This window comes from Pteropus medius, unplaced genomic scaffold, assembly GCF_902729225.1.
Source record: "Pteropus medius unplaced genomic scaffold, Ma_sr-lr_union100, whole genome shotgun sequence".
Taxonomy (NCBI): domain Eukaryota; kingdom Metazoa; phylum Chordata; class Mammalia; order Chiroptera; family Pteropodidae; genus Pteropus; species Pteropus medius.
Genome location: NW_024344371.1, coordinates 2,650,587 through 2,666,620, shown reverse-complemented (window position 1 = coordinate 2,666,620; position 16,034 = coordinate 2,650,587). Strand labels below are relative to the sequence as shown.

Below are 16,034 nucleotides of genomic sequence, written 5' to 3'. Positions count from 1 at the left end.
CCCCTTGAACTTTGTCCTTCTTACAGGCCAGGCAGGGGTCCAGAGTCCGTGCTTGACTCATCCCCCACTTCACTGGGCTGAGGTCTCAGCTCCGTCACAGAAAACATCAGCACTTCAGCCCAGCACAGCGAAGAAGCACCCAACCCAGAACTCTGCTCCTCTTTCCCTCCACCATGGAGTACCTCTCTGCTCTGAACCCCAGCGGCCTGCTCAGGTGATTTCTAATCTTCCTCTCCACTCTCCAACTCTGGGGATAAGGGTAGGGCAACAAAACTCCATTCAGCCCCTAGGAAACTCATGAACCCATACCCCTTCCCCTCCCCATTCCTACTTTCCACAGTGGGCTTGTCCAGCTCCTGAACCTCGCCCCCCACTCCCACCCCAGGGTCGCTCCCACTCTCCCTAGGATACGCTAATCTGAAAACCTAGATCCCTCCCTCCCTTACTCTCCAGCTACCCTACCCCCATCATCCCTATCGCACTAAGCAAACCCCTCGTTCCTTTCTTCCCAACTACCAGGTCTGTATCTAATATGAGCTCCGAGTTTGGTCGTAGGGTCTGGATCTCAGCTCCACCACCCCAGCGACCTTTCCGAGTCTGTGATCACAAGCGGACCACCAGGAAAGGTCTGACAGCTGCCACCCTCCAGGAACTGCTAGACAAGGTGAGTGAGCCAAGTCCTTGGGTTCCTATTGCAGGGACAGCCAAGGAACTTGAGAAGAGTGAGAGCTTGGAATGGCCAGCAGAAAAGGCTCAGGTTACATGCTTGCCCCTCCCTCTGAGGACTAAAAGCAGGGGGGTAAGCTCAATGACCTGTGCTGCATTTGGGTCAATCTATTTTTTTCCACGGAGTGGGCTTTTCTTTGGGGATAGGGGAGGGAGAGTTGGAAGGATAGAATTCAGAAGTCAGTATAGAATAACAATTTGTGTGATCAATCTAGGTCAAATCCTGATTCTGCCATTTCTTAGTGTCAAATCTTGGGAAGTGATTTAACCAATCAAAACATCAATTTCTTCATCTATAAAGAGAGAATGATCACATACTTCCTAGGGTTGTTGAAAGGAGTAAAAGAGGATAATGTATGTAAAGTGCTACACAGATAGGGGGCACTAGTGAAGACTCAAAAAAAGTTGTCATTATTACTGAAAACAGTTCTGAAGAACTCTATGAGAGGGGGAGAGTGAGGTGGGATATTGGAGATAAGAGTCCATGTCAGGCCCCATCAGCATAATGCCTTATACCCCTAGCCTATGCCCACTCATGAAGGATGGACTTCAAGGGAACTTGACTAGCTTTTTAATTCCAAACCAAGAGTGACTTGGAGGGAAGCAGGAGATGACAATGACATGGTAGGAGCAAAGCAGGAGCAAATAGGAAAGAAGGTTAGCCCCTAGTGAGGGTCCCTCAACAACTAAAGAACTGAATGGATGGCAAAGCACCAAGAAGTAGAGTTAGGTTATCAACCAGTGTTTTGGGCCAACTGAGAAGGAAGGGGCATGGGACAAGCTCTGCCATTTCCCTCCTGCTTCTTGCCACTGGGCAGGCACTGGAGACCTTGCTGCTGAGTGGAGTGCTAACTCTGGTGCTAGAGGAGGATGGGACTGCCGTGGAGAGCGAGGACTTCTTCCAGCTGTTGGAGGATGACACATGCCTGATGGTGCTGGAGTCCGGGCAGAGCTGGAGTCCCAGCAGGGTGAGAGGCTGGTACTGGGGCTGCTATCGGCCACTGATCCTTTATATCTCTCCCAAGCCTCTTCTCTTGCCTGCCCTTGATCTTAGGGGCAGAGGTAATGAGAGAGGTGTGTTGTCAAGGACACCTTATAGTGGACAAACCATCCAAGCAAGGGTGGGTCGGTCCCAGTGCTGATGGGGATTAGTGGTGGATGTCAGTAGGTGAGGATCCATTGCAGTCATGGGGTACCCTACAGAGTGGGGTGCTGTTATATGGCCTGGGCCGGGAGAAACCGAAATACAGCAAGGACATCGCCAGAATCACCTTTGATATGTACAAGCAAAACCCTCGAGACCTCTTTGGGAGCCTGAACATCCAAGCCACATTCTACGGGCTCTACTCCATGAGTTGTGACATTCAAGGACTTGGTCCAAAGAAAGTACTCAGGTCAGAAACCAAAATGTTTTACTTCCCCCTTCCGACAGCTTCAGTCCCAAATTCCTTCTCCAGCGCTCACCTGTGCTCACCTTCCCTGTTAGCTCTGCCTTGTGCAGAGCCCCCACCCCCAGCTCTATGGCTTCCTCCCAGCCATCCGCCTGCCTCATCTCTGCCCTGCAGGGAGCTCCTCCGATGGACCTCCACACTGCTGCAAGGCCTGGGCCACATGTTGCTGGGAATTTCCTCCACCCTTCGCCATGTAGTGGAAGGGGCTGGGCAGTGGCAGCAGGGTCGCCTTCATCCCTACTAAGAACTCTGAACTTCTGCTCCTAGACTTATTCCAAGACACAGCTGTAAGGACTGTGACAGCATCAGGTTTGTAGACTGCAGACAGTACAGACTAGATAATTCACCTTGTTTCCCCATTGTCCTCTAACCCCATCAGCATTATGCCTTACACCCCTAGTGTATACCCATTCCTGAAGAATGCCGTCTCCTCCTAGCCATCTTTCCAGCCTCTCACCTACCCTGAAAGTCCGCAAGCCTGTCCCAGGCATCTTGATCCCACCCTGATTGCTGCTACATCTAGATGTCCTTACAGTCCTCCTGTCCCTGAGCTCTCCAGCCCTCTTGTATTTTACCTTGAGATCTCTATTTCTTTGTACTCTTCCCCTAAGAAAACCAAAGACATTTTCAATAAAAATATAAAAGTGTTTACTAATAAGACTTTTGACTCCAATTTAAACCAGGAAGGGGATAAAATAGATACTCCCTTTCCCCCTCCCCCATCAACACCCAGTCCCGGATCCCAAGGCCTCAGTCCTCAAGTATTGAGTTCAAAATCCGCCTCCGCTTGGCCACCGCCCCCTGCTGCTGTTCCCAAGCTTCTCGTCGCTTCAAGAAGGTAGTCAGGGCCACATTTCGAGCCACGTGGTGACCAAAAGGATCTTTTATCAGCTCCTGGTTCCGCTCCCCTGCAAAGAACAACATTCATGTTCAGTATCAATATGTGATCATTCACCCATGTTTAAAGAGACTCTACTTGGGTGAACGGTCCTCCATTTTCCCTGGACCCTGGGTCTGCCTCAGGATAGTGAACCCCCCACAATCCCAAAAACAGAAGCTGGGTGGAGGGGTAGGAGCACAAGGCTGCACAGAGGGGAAGGGAAGAGCAGACTGCTGAGCACCATGGCCAAAACCACCCTTTGCAATTGAAGTTTCCGCTGAATTTAAATCCACTCTCCAACCACCCAGCTATCTGAAGTGAGGGAATGGAAGGTCTGGAAAGGCCAAAGAGACATCCTGGTACTCACCCAGCTCGGCAGCAATTTCCTTCCGGGCCCCCAAGGCTGCTCCACCCCAGATGACATCTAGCACACGGCTGCCATGGCGACTGCAAGCCAGAGCCACATATTGTCCCTGCATTGAGACAAGCAAGGTAGGTCCCTCTAGGGCAATCCATGAAAGTGTGCTGGGGAGAGTAGTTGCGGGGTGCGGGGGAGTGAAGTTTCAGAAGTTTAGAGGCTGAGTTGAAAGAGCCTAGAAACCACATATCCTCTCTCTGACTCTGAAGTCCTGGGGGAAGCTCATGTTCTCTACATGGATAATGGCAAAGGAATCAAAGCAGATACCAGAAGTCTAACCTTTAGGGTCTTCAGCACACGGCGGCGCTGCTTGCGCGTCACGGAGGGACTGGTCAGGATGGCATCAAGCACATGGGAACCAGAAGGGCTTTGGGCCAGAGTCAGAAGTTGTGGTCCTGTCAAGGCACCCAGACTTCGAAGTATAAGGCCAGGAGCAGAGAAATGTAATAGATGCTGGAGCAGTAGAGACCCAAGGACTGACACTTCCCCTAGGGCCCTGGCTGTGGCCATTTCAACCTGGGAGGACAGAGAAAGGATATTAGGAGGCAGTCACCAAACTGCCACCTCCTCTTGGATGAAGCCAGAGATCTCACCACCCTCACCTCAGTAATGAGAGGCTTCCTAAGCCCAGGGAGGCCCGGTTCCCAATCAGTCACTGGCTTGACCTCTCCCCTACCTCACCTGGTGCTCTGCAGGCACTGCCCCTTCCTCCTCTACTAGTCCATAGTACACCTCGTAAGCCATCAAAGTGGCAAAGAGAGGCACGCAGGCCACTTGCCGGGAAGAGGGCTCTGCACAGTGGAATGCCTAGAAGACAAAATATAATGAATCTGAGAACTACCTCATCTTTAACCCTGACTTTCTAGATAGGGGAAAGCATCAGGAACAGCAGGAATGCCAAACTCCACAAGAATGTAAGCTGCATGAGGACAGGATCTCATCAGCCCTGCTGTATCCCCAGCCTCTATACATGTAACAGGGGTCAAATAAAAATTTATTTCTTAAATAAACTTCGCTCTTTGTTCTGGGAGACAATTTTCACTCCAGGGCTATGAGATGGCTTTAGTTTCATTTTCCCGTATCTATGAACTCCCTGGGCATTAAATCTCTTGGGTCCAGAGATACAACTAAAGATTCAGTAAGTCCTAAGAGGAAGAATTTGAAGTAATATCCACTCACCTCTAACAACAGCTGCAGGACCTGGACTTGGTGGGTCCCAACTCTGCGGCAAGCCCCCACCAGGGCAACAACTACCCCTGGGTGACCCTGGGCCAGCACAGCTTCCAAGGCAGGGCTCAGCTCCTCAAACACGGAGGACAGCTGAAAGGGGGCATGGGATAAAAAAGTCTGTCATTCTAGTAACTATGGGCTGTTATTCGGACAAATCTTCCTGCCAAAAACAACTATAAATGCTAGATAAAACAAAAATCATTGCCAATATCAGGACTTTGGTTTGGCTGGATAAGAAAAGTCCAGGACAAGAGGGCAGTCTTAGAGGTATTGCCTCACATGGGGAGGGGACTTTAAATGGCCGTACTCTCAGAGTAAAGGAGAATTAGAATCAAACCTGCCCTTCCACCCTACCTCCCAATCTTTGAGATCCCAGAGAAGCATGCCTTGGCACTAAACAGCAAAAAAAGAGAAGTTATGGCAACAGTTCCAGCGTTCATGGATTGTAGCCAAGTACCCAGTCTGAGTGGGCTGTGGAACCTCAGGCTGCTAACCCGGTTTAAGCCAGTCTCATGCTGGTATTGGCACCTAAGAGAAGCCAAAGCAAATCCTTTCTGGGAAGAAACCCCCAGGAATAACTTTTCAAGAATAGCCAGCACACAGTCAGAAATACAGAGGCAGACACACAATAAAAATTAGGCCCAATATTCAAGAACAAACAGAAACCACAGAGTATAGAAACAGACCCAGCCAAGTTCCTAACTCACTAGCTCAGGTGTAGTGATAGCATCCAGTAAACGCTGCAAAGGGAAGTTGGCAATAGGATGTGCAGCGAGGATCTGCAGCTGCCCTTGGAAGTGATCCTCAAAGAGGCTCCAGAGCTTCGGAGGCTCCAACACCAGCAGCACCTGCTCCAGGAGTCTGGAGCTCGTCTGATCCCGCAGAAATAGCAGTAGGGGGCTGGGGACAAGGAGAGGTAGTCTTAACTCTACTTCACCCAAAATACCTATATGACCTCATTCATTTCACACAGCCCCATTAACCTTGGGCAATCCTGAGGCCCTGACCATACCTGCCATCTGCTGAGGAATTGCGGTTACTCAGGTAGCAAATCACAGCATTACAGAGGTGGGCACAAAACTGGGGAAGTTTGCGGTGTAAGATCTGTAAGGCCACTTGAAGGCAGAAGCTTGAGATCTTGTCAGTGATAAACACTGTGGGAAGAAAGCAGAAATAATAAAAGCAGCTTTCCCAAAATCCAGATGACCTATATAACCTTAAACCTCAAGTGACAAGGTACAAGGGGCTATAGACACAAAGGGTCTATAAAGGTCTATAGAGAGCCTTTGCAACATCAAACCAGATCAGGTTTGAAAAGGAGAGGAATAATATTGACCTAAATAAAGGCCTTGTTTGAAGATAATCGCCTCCAGAAAAGTAAGTCCTAGACCCTCTTATTTCTCTCCTTACCAGCAATATCCTTCAGAAAGCAGGAGCTCAGGTCCTGAAGGCAATTCAAGAAGGATTCAGGAACCTCAAAATCAGTTGGTTTACATTCTCGAGGTGGGGTCCTTTGTGTTTCTGAAGGAAGATCAAGAATATGTGCAGTGGTGAGATCACAAACTATCATCCAGGAGGGAGAAGAATTCCATTGATGAACAAAGATTCAGCTTAGAGATGCAGAACATTTCTTCTCATCTAGATGACTGAACTGAGACTACATTTCTATTTTAATTTTTTAAAGAAACTTCAACCAGCTTCCCCATGGTCCACTGGAGACAGTCCAAACTACTCAGCCAGGAACTCAAGGTGCTCCAAAATCAGGCCTCATCTAAATGCTCTAACCTTATTTGCCAGAGTTTTTTAAAATGTAGGTCACTGCCTGAGTGCACTATGAAATCATTTTAGTGGATCTCAACCAGCACCTTTTTAACAAAATACAACAGAATAAAATAAAAAAGGGATGAAAATTTCAGAGTGGGTTGCATGTAGTGAGGATATTATTTCCTGGAACTTTTGCTTGAATCCACCACACACACACACACACACACACACACACAAATGTACATTAAGTCGTGTAGCTGGCCCCTAAACATGCCTATACATTCTCAACACTGGGCCTCTGTGCACACTTATCTTTGGTCTACTAAGCTCTGTCATAACTTCTCTGCTAATTATTCAAGGTCATGAAGAATTATTCTTCTGTTTACTCTCTCCCTCTGAACTTCCTAAACCCTCCTTTTCTCTAGATCCACTTCCTTCTCTTGTAATACTTACCAGGTGACTGGGAGCCACGATGTCTGGCTCTCTCAGACTCCAGAAGAGTCCCTCCTAACACCTGCAGCAGAGTTCTGACCACGAAGCTGCTATGTGTGTCTCCACAGTAGAAAAGAAAATCATCACACACCTCAGAGGCTAGTCCTTGGACCAGCTCCTCCAGGGTCTCCAAGGAACCTTTCTTCCCATCCTCCTCCTCCTCCACCTCCTCATTTTCTGCACGGCTCCCTAGCAATCGAGGCAGCTGTAACAAAGCACTTTGCAATACATGGACCCCGCTTCGATGACAGGCCACAAAGCGCAAGTTGGAACGCAGAGCTGCCCACACCCGACACAGAGGTTTCAGGGGACTGAACCCCAACAGTTCCTGCAGCATCTCACTGCCAGTCCTGTGTGTGGCCAAGGCTATGGCCTGAGCCTCCGCTTCTTTCAAAACATTGTGCACCATCAGCTCTGGAAAGACAATGAAAGAAATATTTTAGAGAGACTGAGAGGAAGATAAGGTTATGTTTCATCACTGAACCAAGGGTCTGAGAGTGAGGAAGAGGATACGGGAGATGAAACTAAGTCTCCACGCCCTGGGAATCTACGAAAATTTCCTTGCCTGACCTGGATTTTATGCCCGAGTTCCTCTCTTGGTCCCACTCTGAAAGTGCTCCCTACCTCGTTCTTCTCCAGTCTCCGGGGCCTCTTTCAGCGCGGACAGCGCCCGGCGGAAATACCCCAGCGCTTCGGAGCTTAGGTGAAGGGGCGCATCTAGAGCCGGCTCCGAGCGCCCGTCCGGAGGAGGGCAGGGTTGTCGCTGGCGGCCTGATGCGGGGCGCCCTGACCCCCTGGCCCTACGCCCCGGTTTGCCGCCAGCCGGGAACCGGCGCCGGTCCTTATGGGGGGAGCGCGGCCCCAACCCCATGGGTACTTCAGGCCCTCTCCGACGGCGAAAGCTCCCTTCTCCGCAGCGGGACAGCACTCAGCCAGGTGTGGGCCGGCTCCCTACGGAGTCAGAAGCGCCGGCACGCTCAGGACGCAGCTTCTACGTCAAAGTCCCGCGACGGCCCCCGGCCTGGCTGGAGTGGGTGTGTCCCCAGGTCGCCCCGCCTCCACGTGCCAGAACCGCTCCCGACCGGAACTGCTTCCGACCAAACCGTCCGCTCCCTGACCATCCCCTCCACGCCGCCCGCTGAAACCCAGCCAGAGCGCGTACTTGCACCCCGCCCCGTACTCTGACTCAGCAGTAGTCACCTCGTCCCGCCCGTGGAGCCGGAAAGTTCGCGATTCCGATAGCTTTGCGAGCGAGGTGGAGAGGGGACTTCAGAGACAGCATAGGTGGCAAGTAAAGGTTGCGAGCTCATCCCACTTGGGGCTCAGGTCCCTGGACCTTGGCTCACCCCGGAACCAGAAGCCGCGCCAAAGGGCGCGGCGAGACTGGGCCAGATAGCCCAAGACTGCGTGGGCGCGCCGCGAGGACTGTCGCGCGAGACTCTCCCACCCAGCCAGGCCCACTCAGAGAGTCCCAGTCGGTGCCCCTCCGTGGACAGGCCCACCCCTTCTCTACTCTTAGGCCTCCCGAAAGTGACAGCTGCCTTTTCTGCGGCCTGTACCCAGTTGTCCCCCTCTGAAACTTCTCTCCCCTTAAAGGATCCCAGCCATGGTTCCCCCTCCTTCCACTATCAGGGTCCTCTTTCACATACACATTCTGCGGGCTTCCTTCATAACAAATCTTTGCTTCCGCAGATTTCACCCCTTTGCTTGTGAGTCATGGCAGCTCCCATGAAGAGCCAAGTGTGCGTGGTGACTGGTGCTTCCAGAGGTATTGGCCGTGGCATCGCCTTACAGCTCTGCCAAGCAGGTGCCACAGTTTACGTGACTGGCCGACATCTGGACACACTGCGGGCCACTGCTCAGGATGTGAGTGCTTCCTCTGGGACCACAGGACCAGAAACCACCTGAGAGACCCCTTTCTATTAACCACTCCTCCCAACCCCTTACCTGAAACTATAATATTCCTCAACAAAACGTGAATATTTATTTACTCAAAATGTGATAAATGAACTCCATCAGTAACTTCAGATCAGGTCAAATTTGCCACCAAGGTGAGTTTTATGAATAACTTTTTGTTTGAGAGCTTCAGGGATTTTGGAATTGCAACTAAAGAGTTGTGGACCTGTGATTTCCTCTATTTTAGACTAGACTTTATTGAACCACACATTTTTACTTGACTTTTCTACTGGTTTTCAGTTAAATAAATACTTAGGTACATTTGATTTGCTAGGCACTGGGTGAAGCACTGGGGTTACAAAGATTAATAAGATATAACTTCTGCTCCTAAAAGCTAGAGTCTAGCAGGAAGTCAGAAGCAGAAATGATTCCTTTCAATGTAATGTGAATATGGTAAGTGATAAGAGGTGAATGTGCACAGAATGCTCTGGGAGCTCAGGGTGGGCATCGAGATGATATGGAGTGGTTAGGGAAAGCATTCTGGAGGAAGTGGTTCTTGAACTCAGTCTCAAAAAGTAAGAGGTCAAAGTAGCTAGAACAACCATCTCAGCAAAGGGAACTTCAGAAGCAGACGGACAATGGTGAAAGAGTGTGGATATTGTGAGAATTCCAGAGCATATAGGTATGAGACAGGAGTGAGAGACTGGAGAGGAAAAAGAGAATGGGTCTTTGAAGACCCTGGTGGAGAACTTTGGCTTTATTCTCTAAAAGATGGTGATCCCATTGGAAGATTTTAAACAATACATACTGGATAGAATATGAATAATTAAGGCAAAAAGACTGAAGGTCAGATGAGAAGTTAGGAGGCAAGGAAGTAAGAGGGTGGGACTAGAGAATGGAGCTGGAGAATAGGCTTGTTGTTGAGTAAGTTACTCTTCCTCTGAAGTTAGAGGATAGGGCACATTTGTAGAGGCCGAGGCAAAATGGAAAGTAAAAATAGTTCATGCCTGAGAGCTTTGATTTCATTACCAGGCAAGAGCACAGTTGGAGTAAGGGTAAGAGGGCTGGGATTGAGTAGGTGTTCCACATGAGTGGTGAAGGGTGGGAGTTAAGGGCGTGTGAGATGGAAGTGACCAAGGACAAGGAAAAAAGATCAGCCTCTATGCCTTATTTGTCCCTTACTCCCCACGTGTAGTACAATGCCTTGCATATGGTAGGCTTCAGTAAATGTTTGTATATTTTAAACCTGAGATTCCCAATGCACCTTGCTCTTTAATGGGAGGATCTAGCACTTCTCCAGTTCCTCACACAGACATCAGAGGGAGGTATTGCCAACCATGTTTCCTCAGCCAACTTTGATTCTTCTGATGGCCTTCTCGCCTCCCAATCTGGGTATAGAGGGCCTGCATTATGTCTTACACTCATGTGCAACTGTGAGCTAATATCCCGTCTGTCCCTCTCCAGGCACAATCCCGAGGGGGGCGGTGTATACCTGTGGTGTGCGATTCAAGCCAGGAGAGTGAAGTGCGAAGCCTCTTTGAGCAGGTGACTCGAGAACAGGGGCGTCTGGATGTGCTGGTCAACAATGCCTATGCAGGGGTCCAGGTATTCTTAGAACTTTGATCCCAGCTCCACACTCCTGACCTCCCCTTCTGACCACTGAGTCCTCATCCCTGCTCATTGTCCCTTCCATTATCCAGCCTCTCATACCTTCCAGCTTTCAGACCATCCAATTCATTACTATACCTGTGCTTTCCAGGCAATCCTGAACAACACTAATAAAGCATTCTGGGAAACACCTGCCTCCTTCTGGGATGATATCAACAATGTTGGACTCAGGTGGGTGTTCCCCTTGCCCTGCTGGAGGGACCTGGGCTCCCATCACTCACTTAGCCAGGCTGAGGGCCCAGATCTTTCCCCATATGTCCTTTCTTTTTCTCTATGACCTGCCATCCCTTTCTTCTCCCTTCTATCCCATGTGCCCCTTTTACCTCTGGAAAAGTTCCATACAGATGAATCTATAACGGGAACGTCAACTTTTGTCTTGTTTCTGTCAGTAATTTTCATCTGACCTTTCCCTTGGCCTCTCTCCCACCTCACTCTCTGCCCATCCAAATGCATGACCTAGAAGGGAACCTCCTCCCCTCAGTAATGCACACCCCCCCATAGCTGATATTTCCAAAAATGATTAGAGGAAGAAATTGTTTTAGATCAAAAGGTCAATAAAAAACAGTGCATGCCTGTCATCTTAGCTTCCACATCCTTGCTCCAGACCCAAAGGCCAAGCACTCCCAGGTCAGAGTTAGGAGGGCAGGGATGTCACAAGGTTACATGTACATCTGGCACAGGAGTGAGACGAAACACAGCACTTAGAGTTCTCCCAGTATGATATGCACTAGTTTCATCTGTGTCTATTATTATTATTGGAACTATGGTACACTCTCAGAAACTACATTCCTTGGATGTGATCAGACACCTGTGGGAGTAACCAAGATATTATCTACAAATCCGTGACTAAAGAGTACTCACAGCTTCTAGTGGCAATCCCAAGAAAGCATGATTAGAATCCAATTGTGATTTCCAAAGTGGAAGAAAGACTGTGAGGAAAGAGGGGAATGGTTAGCCAAGAAGCAAGAAAAGAAAACCCAAACAACTGGAAATAGGCAGGGCCCATATCCTTAGACCTCCAGAGAGAGGAGCCTTTCACACTCATCTCTTGTTGGTCAGGGTTTTGAGCCTGTGAGGCAATGGCCCAGACCCTGGCCCCTGAGCCCCGATGAATTCTCAGAGGTAAATGCCACTTTATGAGCCTCTTGGAAGCTCACCAACACCTCCTCTCACTTCCCCCACACACATTCACATACACATTTACTGTGCCTTTCCTCTGCATTATCTTAGGTGGGGCTTCCTTTTGAAGCTGTAACTCTACTTGTTTTCATTTGGAGGGTCCTGTTTCCCGTGCAAAAGAAAATATTTTTCTGGTTACCAAGTCTGTGTGTATTATGAAAAAATGTGAAAATCAATATGATTTTATTCCCCTCATTGCTACTCCTTCCTCCCTTGACCGAAATATAGCAACTATTGATAGTCTAATATATATTTTACCATTCTTTTAAATATTTGACTTGAGAGAGGTACCATAATATATTTATCTAATTCCTTATCTATTGCAGTAGTGGAATTCTTGGAAAAAATATGTACTTCTTAAAGATTTAATAAACATTATCAAACTGTCCTCCAAAAAGACCCCACCGATTTATAAACTCGTGACAGCGAGGGAGATATCTGTTTCCCCATGTCCTCAACTGTGCTACACAATATCAGGCCACTCAGTCAGGCAAGCTTTGCCACTCTGACAGGCCATAGATATCTGAAGGTGGTTTTAATTCATACTTCTTTCTTATTTGTGAAGTTGAGCTTTTTATTTATTCATTTATTGGCTCTTTAGTCTTTTGCAAGTTGTGTTATTGTTATTCTTTTCACATCAATTTATAAGAGATCTTTGTGCGATGGATTCCTTTGTTATATGTTTTACAAATATTTTTCCCAATTTATTATTCATTTTTTGCATGCACGTTCTCCCCGGCTCTGTCTATACACATAAACATCTATAGATGTATGTATTTGTACATTGATATATACATATGTCAAATCCGTCAGTCTTTTAATGGTTTCTATTTTGGTGTGTTGCTAAGACTAGCCCTCCCCACCTCAAGTTTGTGAATACATTGTCATAGCTTTCTTTTAGTGCTTTTGTGCATTTTTTATATTCAAATATTATATCCTTTTGGAATGCATTTTGAAATAATAAGTGAGGTAGAGGGCTAATCCCACTAACCGAATAACGGGCCAGTTGTCCCAAGTCTATTTACTGAATGGTCCCTCTTTTCCTGTTGATTTGAAATGTACCCATTATAATTCACTGAATTATCATTTACATTTGGATCTAATTATTAACTATTTTTGTTTCATTAACTATGTGTGTATTGTTACACTAGTACTGCATTTTAACTATTATGTCATTGTACATTTTAAGGTGGGGTGGCAGGGTTGGGGTTCCATATCCCCCTTGCCCACAAGATATTGCTCTTCCTTTTTCAGAATATTCATAGCTATTCTCACATCCTCCAAAAGTCTTATTGAGATGTAACTCAAATTGACTAAATCTATAGATCAATTAAGGTAGAACTGATGTTTTACATGTTGATTCTTCTGAACAAATTATGTCTGTCCTTGTTCTTTTGTATTAGAATTTTATAGTTTTCCGTGTAGATCTCATATATATTTCTTTTTTTTTTTTCCGAGCTATTTTAGGTTTGTTGTTTTATTATGACGAGCTCCTTTCTTCCATAACATCTTCTAGAGAGTGCCATTTCTTATCCTTTGGTGGTTAATTTTACCAGTTCAGAATGTGGTCTCCAGCCCTGATTCTCCAGGTCTGCAGGGCCACCATGCCGCCCTCTCCTGACTGACTATTGCCGCTAGAGGGCAGAGGAAGCTGCCGAGGCTACAGCACCCAGGCCAGCACTGAATGCGGTCCATTCCTTCCTTGCCCTACCTTCTAGAGGCCACTACTTGTGCTCGGTCTATGGGGCACGGCTGATGGTACCAGCTGGCCGGGGGCTCATCGTGGTCATCTCCTCCATTGGGGGGCTGAAATATCTAGCCAATGTCCCCTACGGCGTCGGTAAAGCTGCGGTGAGGACTCGGTGTGGCACCGGGGTTGGGGAGCTATAGGACAGTGATGGTACCCACAGCTTAGGAGGTAAATCCTAGCGATCAGAGTAGTAAGGCCAACTGGTCATCACCTCTTCCACTTCCCCTCCGTGGACAGCTCCTTTGCCTGGGCGCCTCTCAGCTGGCCAGAATAGGCAGTGCACTGGGGAATGTGGACAGCTGAGAGAGGGTGCCTGGGAAGGGCAGGAGACTGGGAAATCCTCAGCAGGAGCAGGGAGGACAGAGGAAGAAGGTGACATAGCCAGGTACCCTGGCTCTCACCCTGCCTCCTGTCCCTCTACAGTGTGACAGGTTGGCTGCTGACTGTGCCCTCGAGCTGCGGCGTCATGGGGTCAGCTACGTGTCTCTTTGGCCAGGATTGGTGCAAACAGAACTGCTGAAGGACTATTTGAGGAACAATGACAATGCTGAAGATTCTCTGCTTAAGCAGGTTGGCAAGGAGTTAGCGAAGATCTCAAAGAATGCAAAGAAATCATCCTCTCCATCCTCAATGTCAAGACAGTTAACAACAATAAGTAGTAAATACCTAGGTGCTTACCATGGCAGGTGTGGGGCTCAGCACTGTACACACGTTACGTACTTTAATTGTGTAAGGGAGATAGTGTCTCCATTTTACAGATAGCAGAACTGAGACCCGGAGAGGTTAAGAAACTTACTCAAGGTCACAGATGCCATAAGTGGAAAGGCTGCCCAGCTCTAAAGCCTATGCTCTTGACCCTCACACGGCACTAACCTAGAAAGTCCAGACATAGTTGTCTTCCCCAGATCCTTTCACTTAAGAAAGGCAGTGGGTCATGGTGCTAGGGTACAAGGCTTACCCGGTTGTGAGAAAGAGTGGCTCCAGCACCTTCCACGATGCTGAGTCCTGCAAGTGCAGTAATGAGGGCCTTCTAGAATAGAAGCTGAAAGCAGGGAAGAGACTTGGGCAGTTCTCTGGGAAATTAATCCTTCACCTCTCTGTTCCTGTGTTTCAACTTGAATTTCAGTTCTCGTCTGCGGAGACCACAGAAATGAGCGGCAAATGTGTGGTGGCTTTGGCAACAGGTGAAGAGGTTGGGGGCAGCTGGTAACAAGAAAGGGCCTAGAGGATCTGCAGGGTGGTGGCAGCCAGTTTGGGGTCCTGGCTCAGGGGGTGGTTGAAGAATAAACTCTTCTTTTCTCTGGGTTCTGGAGACCCAAAAGGTCAGAATTCCCAGTGTGAGGTTTGGGAACTTTAGGAACTAGTTCCTAGGAGGTGTGGCCAGAAGCTAGAGGCCCAGGAACCCTCCTAGGAACAGAGAGAAATAATTCTGGGCTCCTGGGCCTGTCTCAGTGGTGCCCAGTCCCATTGGGCCCAAACCTTGTCACCCTGCACTAGTCCTATGCCATCTCAGCTATATATGTGCCCACAGACCCCAATATCTTGAGCCTGAGTGGAAAGGTACTGCCATCCTGTGACCTTGCTCGACGCTACGGCCTTCGGGATGTGGATGGTGAGAGCTCTCTTCCTTCTGTTTCCTGCTCACTCCTCCTCCCTCACTTTCTTCCCTGTTCCTTCCTCCCTCACATCCTACTCAGTCTTCAGCCAAGGGGGAGGTGTCCAAGGAGTGGGAAATGAGGGTCTAAATCCCCCTTCTCTTCTTGTTGCCCACAGGCCGCCCCGTCTGGGACTATTTGTCTTTGAGCTCTGTTATCTCCCACGCCTCTAGACTGGGCTGGCTGGCCTCCTACTTGCCTGGCTTCCTTCGTATGCCCAAGTGGGTTATGACTCTCTACACTAGCAAGTTCTAACATTCTTGGCCTGATGTCACCACCCTGCTTGTCTTTTCAGTTGGCCTGGGTGGTTGGGCCTGTCTTAGTGGAACAAGGCAGCCTTTCCCGCCTTGCCCTTGATTCAAAGAGAAAGACTCTGCTACGTGTCCTGGGTAGGTCCTGGGGACCCTGTAGATCCTTATTTGTGCCTTGGTTTTCCTTACCCCTACATTTTACTTTTTGCCTTCCTATCGAAAAATGCTCTGAGTACTAATAAAGGTCTCATTTCTCCTTCAGGGCATTTTTTGAGTGCTGATTCTATGCTGGGCCAAGTGTTAAGTACTTGAGAGAAGTACTGAGATATGCAAAATGTTTGTGTTCTCAAGGAGCTCCATTCCTAGGACAAGGGCCCTTTCCTCCAGAGCTGTTCCTGCTCTTCCTTGGAGAGTTGCCCATCTTGGGGGCACCTGCCCTTCACCGTAAGGCCTGTTTCTCATACCCCAGCTGAGAAGCAGGGCCCCTCCACAACCTAAAGCAGGCACCCCTCAGTCTCACACTGCTTTCCCACCCCCTCATTCCACCGTCACTTCAGGGATGCCTGCTGCCTTCCAGCTGGGCCTGTTCTCTGGGTGAGGCTCGATAGAGTGAGGGTACTGTCTTTGGTGTTGATTTCCTGGAATTTGGGAAGAAAGTACTACCTGAATGCAAG

The 16,034-nt window shown here is 48.6% G+C and overlaps 3 protein-coding genes across 8 annotated transcripts; 2 read left to right on the top strand and 1 right to left on the bottom strand.

Moving 5' to 3' along the window:
• Position 1: 1 nt before the first annotated feature.
• Positions 2-2,795, top strand: CIDEB (cell death inducing DFFA like effector b). Of its 2 annotated transcripts, XM_039870408.1 has the most exons (5): positions 14-214; positions 520-664; positions 1,545-1,694; positions 1,930-2,120; positions 2,292-2,784. In XM_039870408.1, exons 1-5 carry the CDS (start codon positions 174-176, stop codon positions 2,419-2,421), a joined length of 657 nt encoding a protein of 218 aa, XP_039726342.1. In that variant the 5' UTR covers positions 14-173; the 3' UTR covers positions 2,422-2,784. The 2 variants fall into 2 exon arrangements, with proteins under 2 accessions (XP_039726341.1, XP_039726342.1); XM_039870407.1 differs by having other exon boundaries at positions 2-214; positions 1,930-2,795.
• Positions 2,796-2,801: 6 nt separating this feature from the next.
• Positions 2,802-7,948, bottom strand: NOP9 (NOP9 nucleolar protein). Its single transcript, XM_039870388.1, has 10 exons — positions 7,586-7,948; positions 6,923-7,375; positions 6,116-6,226; positions 5,718-5,859; positions 5,413-5,605; positions 4,655-4,795; positions 4,157-4,282; positions 3,755-3,991; positions 3,425-3,530; positions 2,802-3,085 (listed from the first exon to the last, which is right to left on the bottom strand). The coding sequence occupies exons 1-10, from the start codon at positions 7,830-7,832 to the stop codon at positions 2,928-2,930; spliced, it is 1,914 nt and encodes a 637-aa protein (XP_039726322.1). The 5' UTR covers positions 7,833-7,948; the 3' UTR covers positions 2,802-2,927.
• Positions 7,949-8,030: 82 nt separating this feature from the next.
• DHRS1 (dehydrogenase/reductase 1) lies at positions 8,031-15,621 on the top strand. Of its 5 annotated transcripts, none has more exons than XM_039870406.1 (9): positions 8,031-8,248; positions 8,654-8,827; positions 10,322-10,462; positions 10,617-10,696; positions 13,423-13,555; positions 13,878-14,124; positions 14,581-14,638; positions 14,986-15,066; positions 15,228-15,621. In XM_039870406.1, the coding sequence occupies exons 2-8, from the start codon at positions 8,678-8,680 to the stop codon at positions 15,029-15,031; spliced, it is 855 nt and encodes a 284-aa protein (XP_039726340.1). In that variant the 5' UTR covers positions 8,031-8,248; positions 8,654-8,677; the 3' UTR covers positions 15,032-15,066; positions 15,228-15,621. The 5 variants fall into 5 exon arrangements, with proteins under 5 accessions (XP_039726340.1, XP_039726339.1, XP_039726336.1 ...); XM_039870405.1 differs by having other exon boundaries at positions 8,032-8,245; positions 13,878-14,024; XM_039870402.1 differs by having other exon boundaries at positions 8,032-8,248; positions 13,878-14,024.
• Positions 15,622-16,034: the final 413 nt, after the last annotated feature.

Coding starts and splice junctions, on each gene's coding strand:
- CIDEB (XM_039870407.1), top strand. CDS start 174: ATGGAGTACCTCTCTGCTCTGAACCCCAGCGGCCTGCTCAG. Junction 215..519: donor AACCCCAGCGGCCTGCTCAG/GTGATTTCTAAT, acceptor CCCAACTACCAG/GTCTGTATCTAATATGAGCT. Junction 665..1,544: donor TCCAGGAACTGCTAGACAAG/GTGAGTGAGCCA, acceptor GCCACTGGGCAG/GCACTGGAGACCTTGCTGCT.
- NOP9 (XM_039870388.1), bottom strand. CDS start 7,832: ATGGGGTTGGGGCCGCGCTCCCCCCATAAGGACCGGCGCCGGTTCCCG. Junction 5,606..5,717: donor AATTCCTCAGCAGATGGCAG/GTATGGTCAGGG, acceptor CCTTGTCCCCAG/CCCCCTACTGCTATTTCTGC. Junction 3,531..3,754: donor GTGTGCTGAAGACCCTAAAG/GTTAGACTTCTG, acceptor GTCTCAATGCAG/GGACAATATGTGGCTCTGGC.
- DHRS1 (XM_039870405.1), top strand. CDS start 8,678: ATGGCAGCTCCCATGAAGAGCCAAGTGTGCGTGGTGACTGGTGCTTCC. Junction 8,828..10,321: donor TGCGGGCCACTGCTCAGGAT/GTGAGTGCTTCC, acceptor GTCCCTCTCCAG/GCACAATCCCGAGGGGGGCG. Junction 13,556..13,877: donor ACGGCGTCGGTAAAGCTGCG/GTGAGGACTCGG, acceptor GTCCCTCTACAG/TGTGACAGGTTGGCTGCTGA.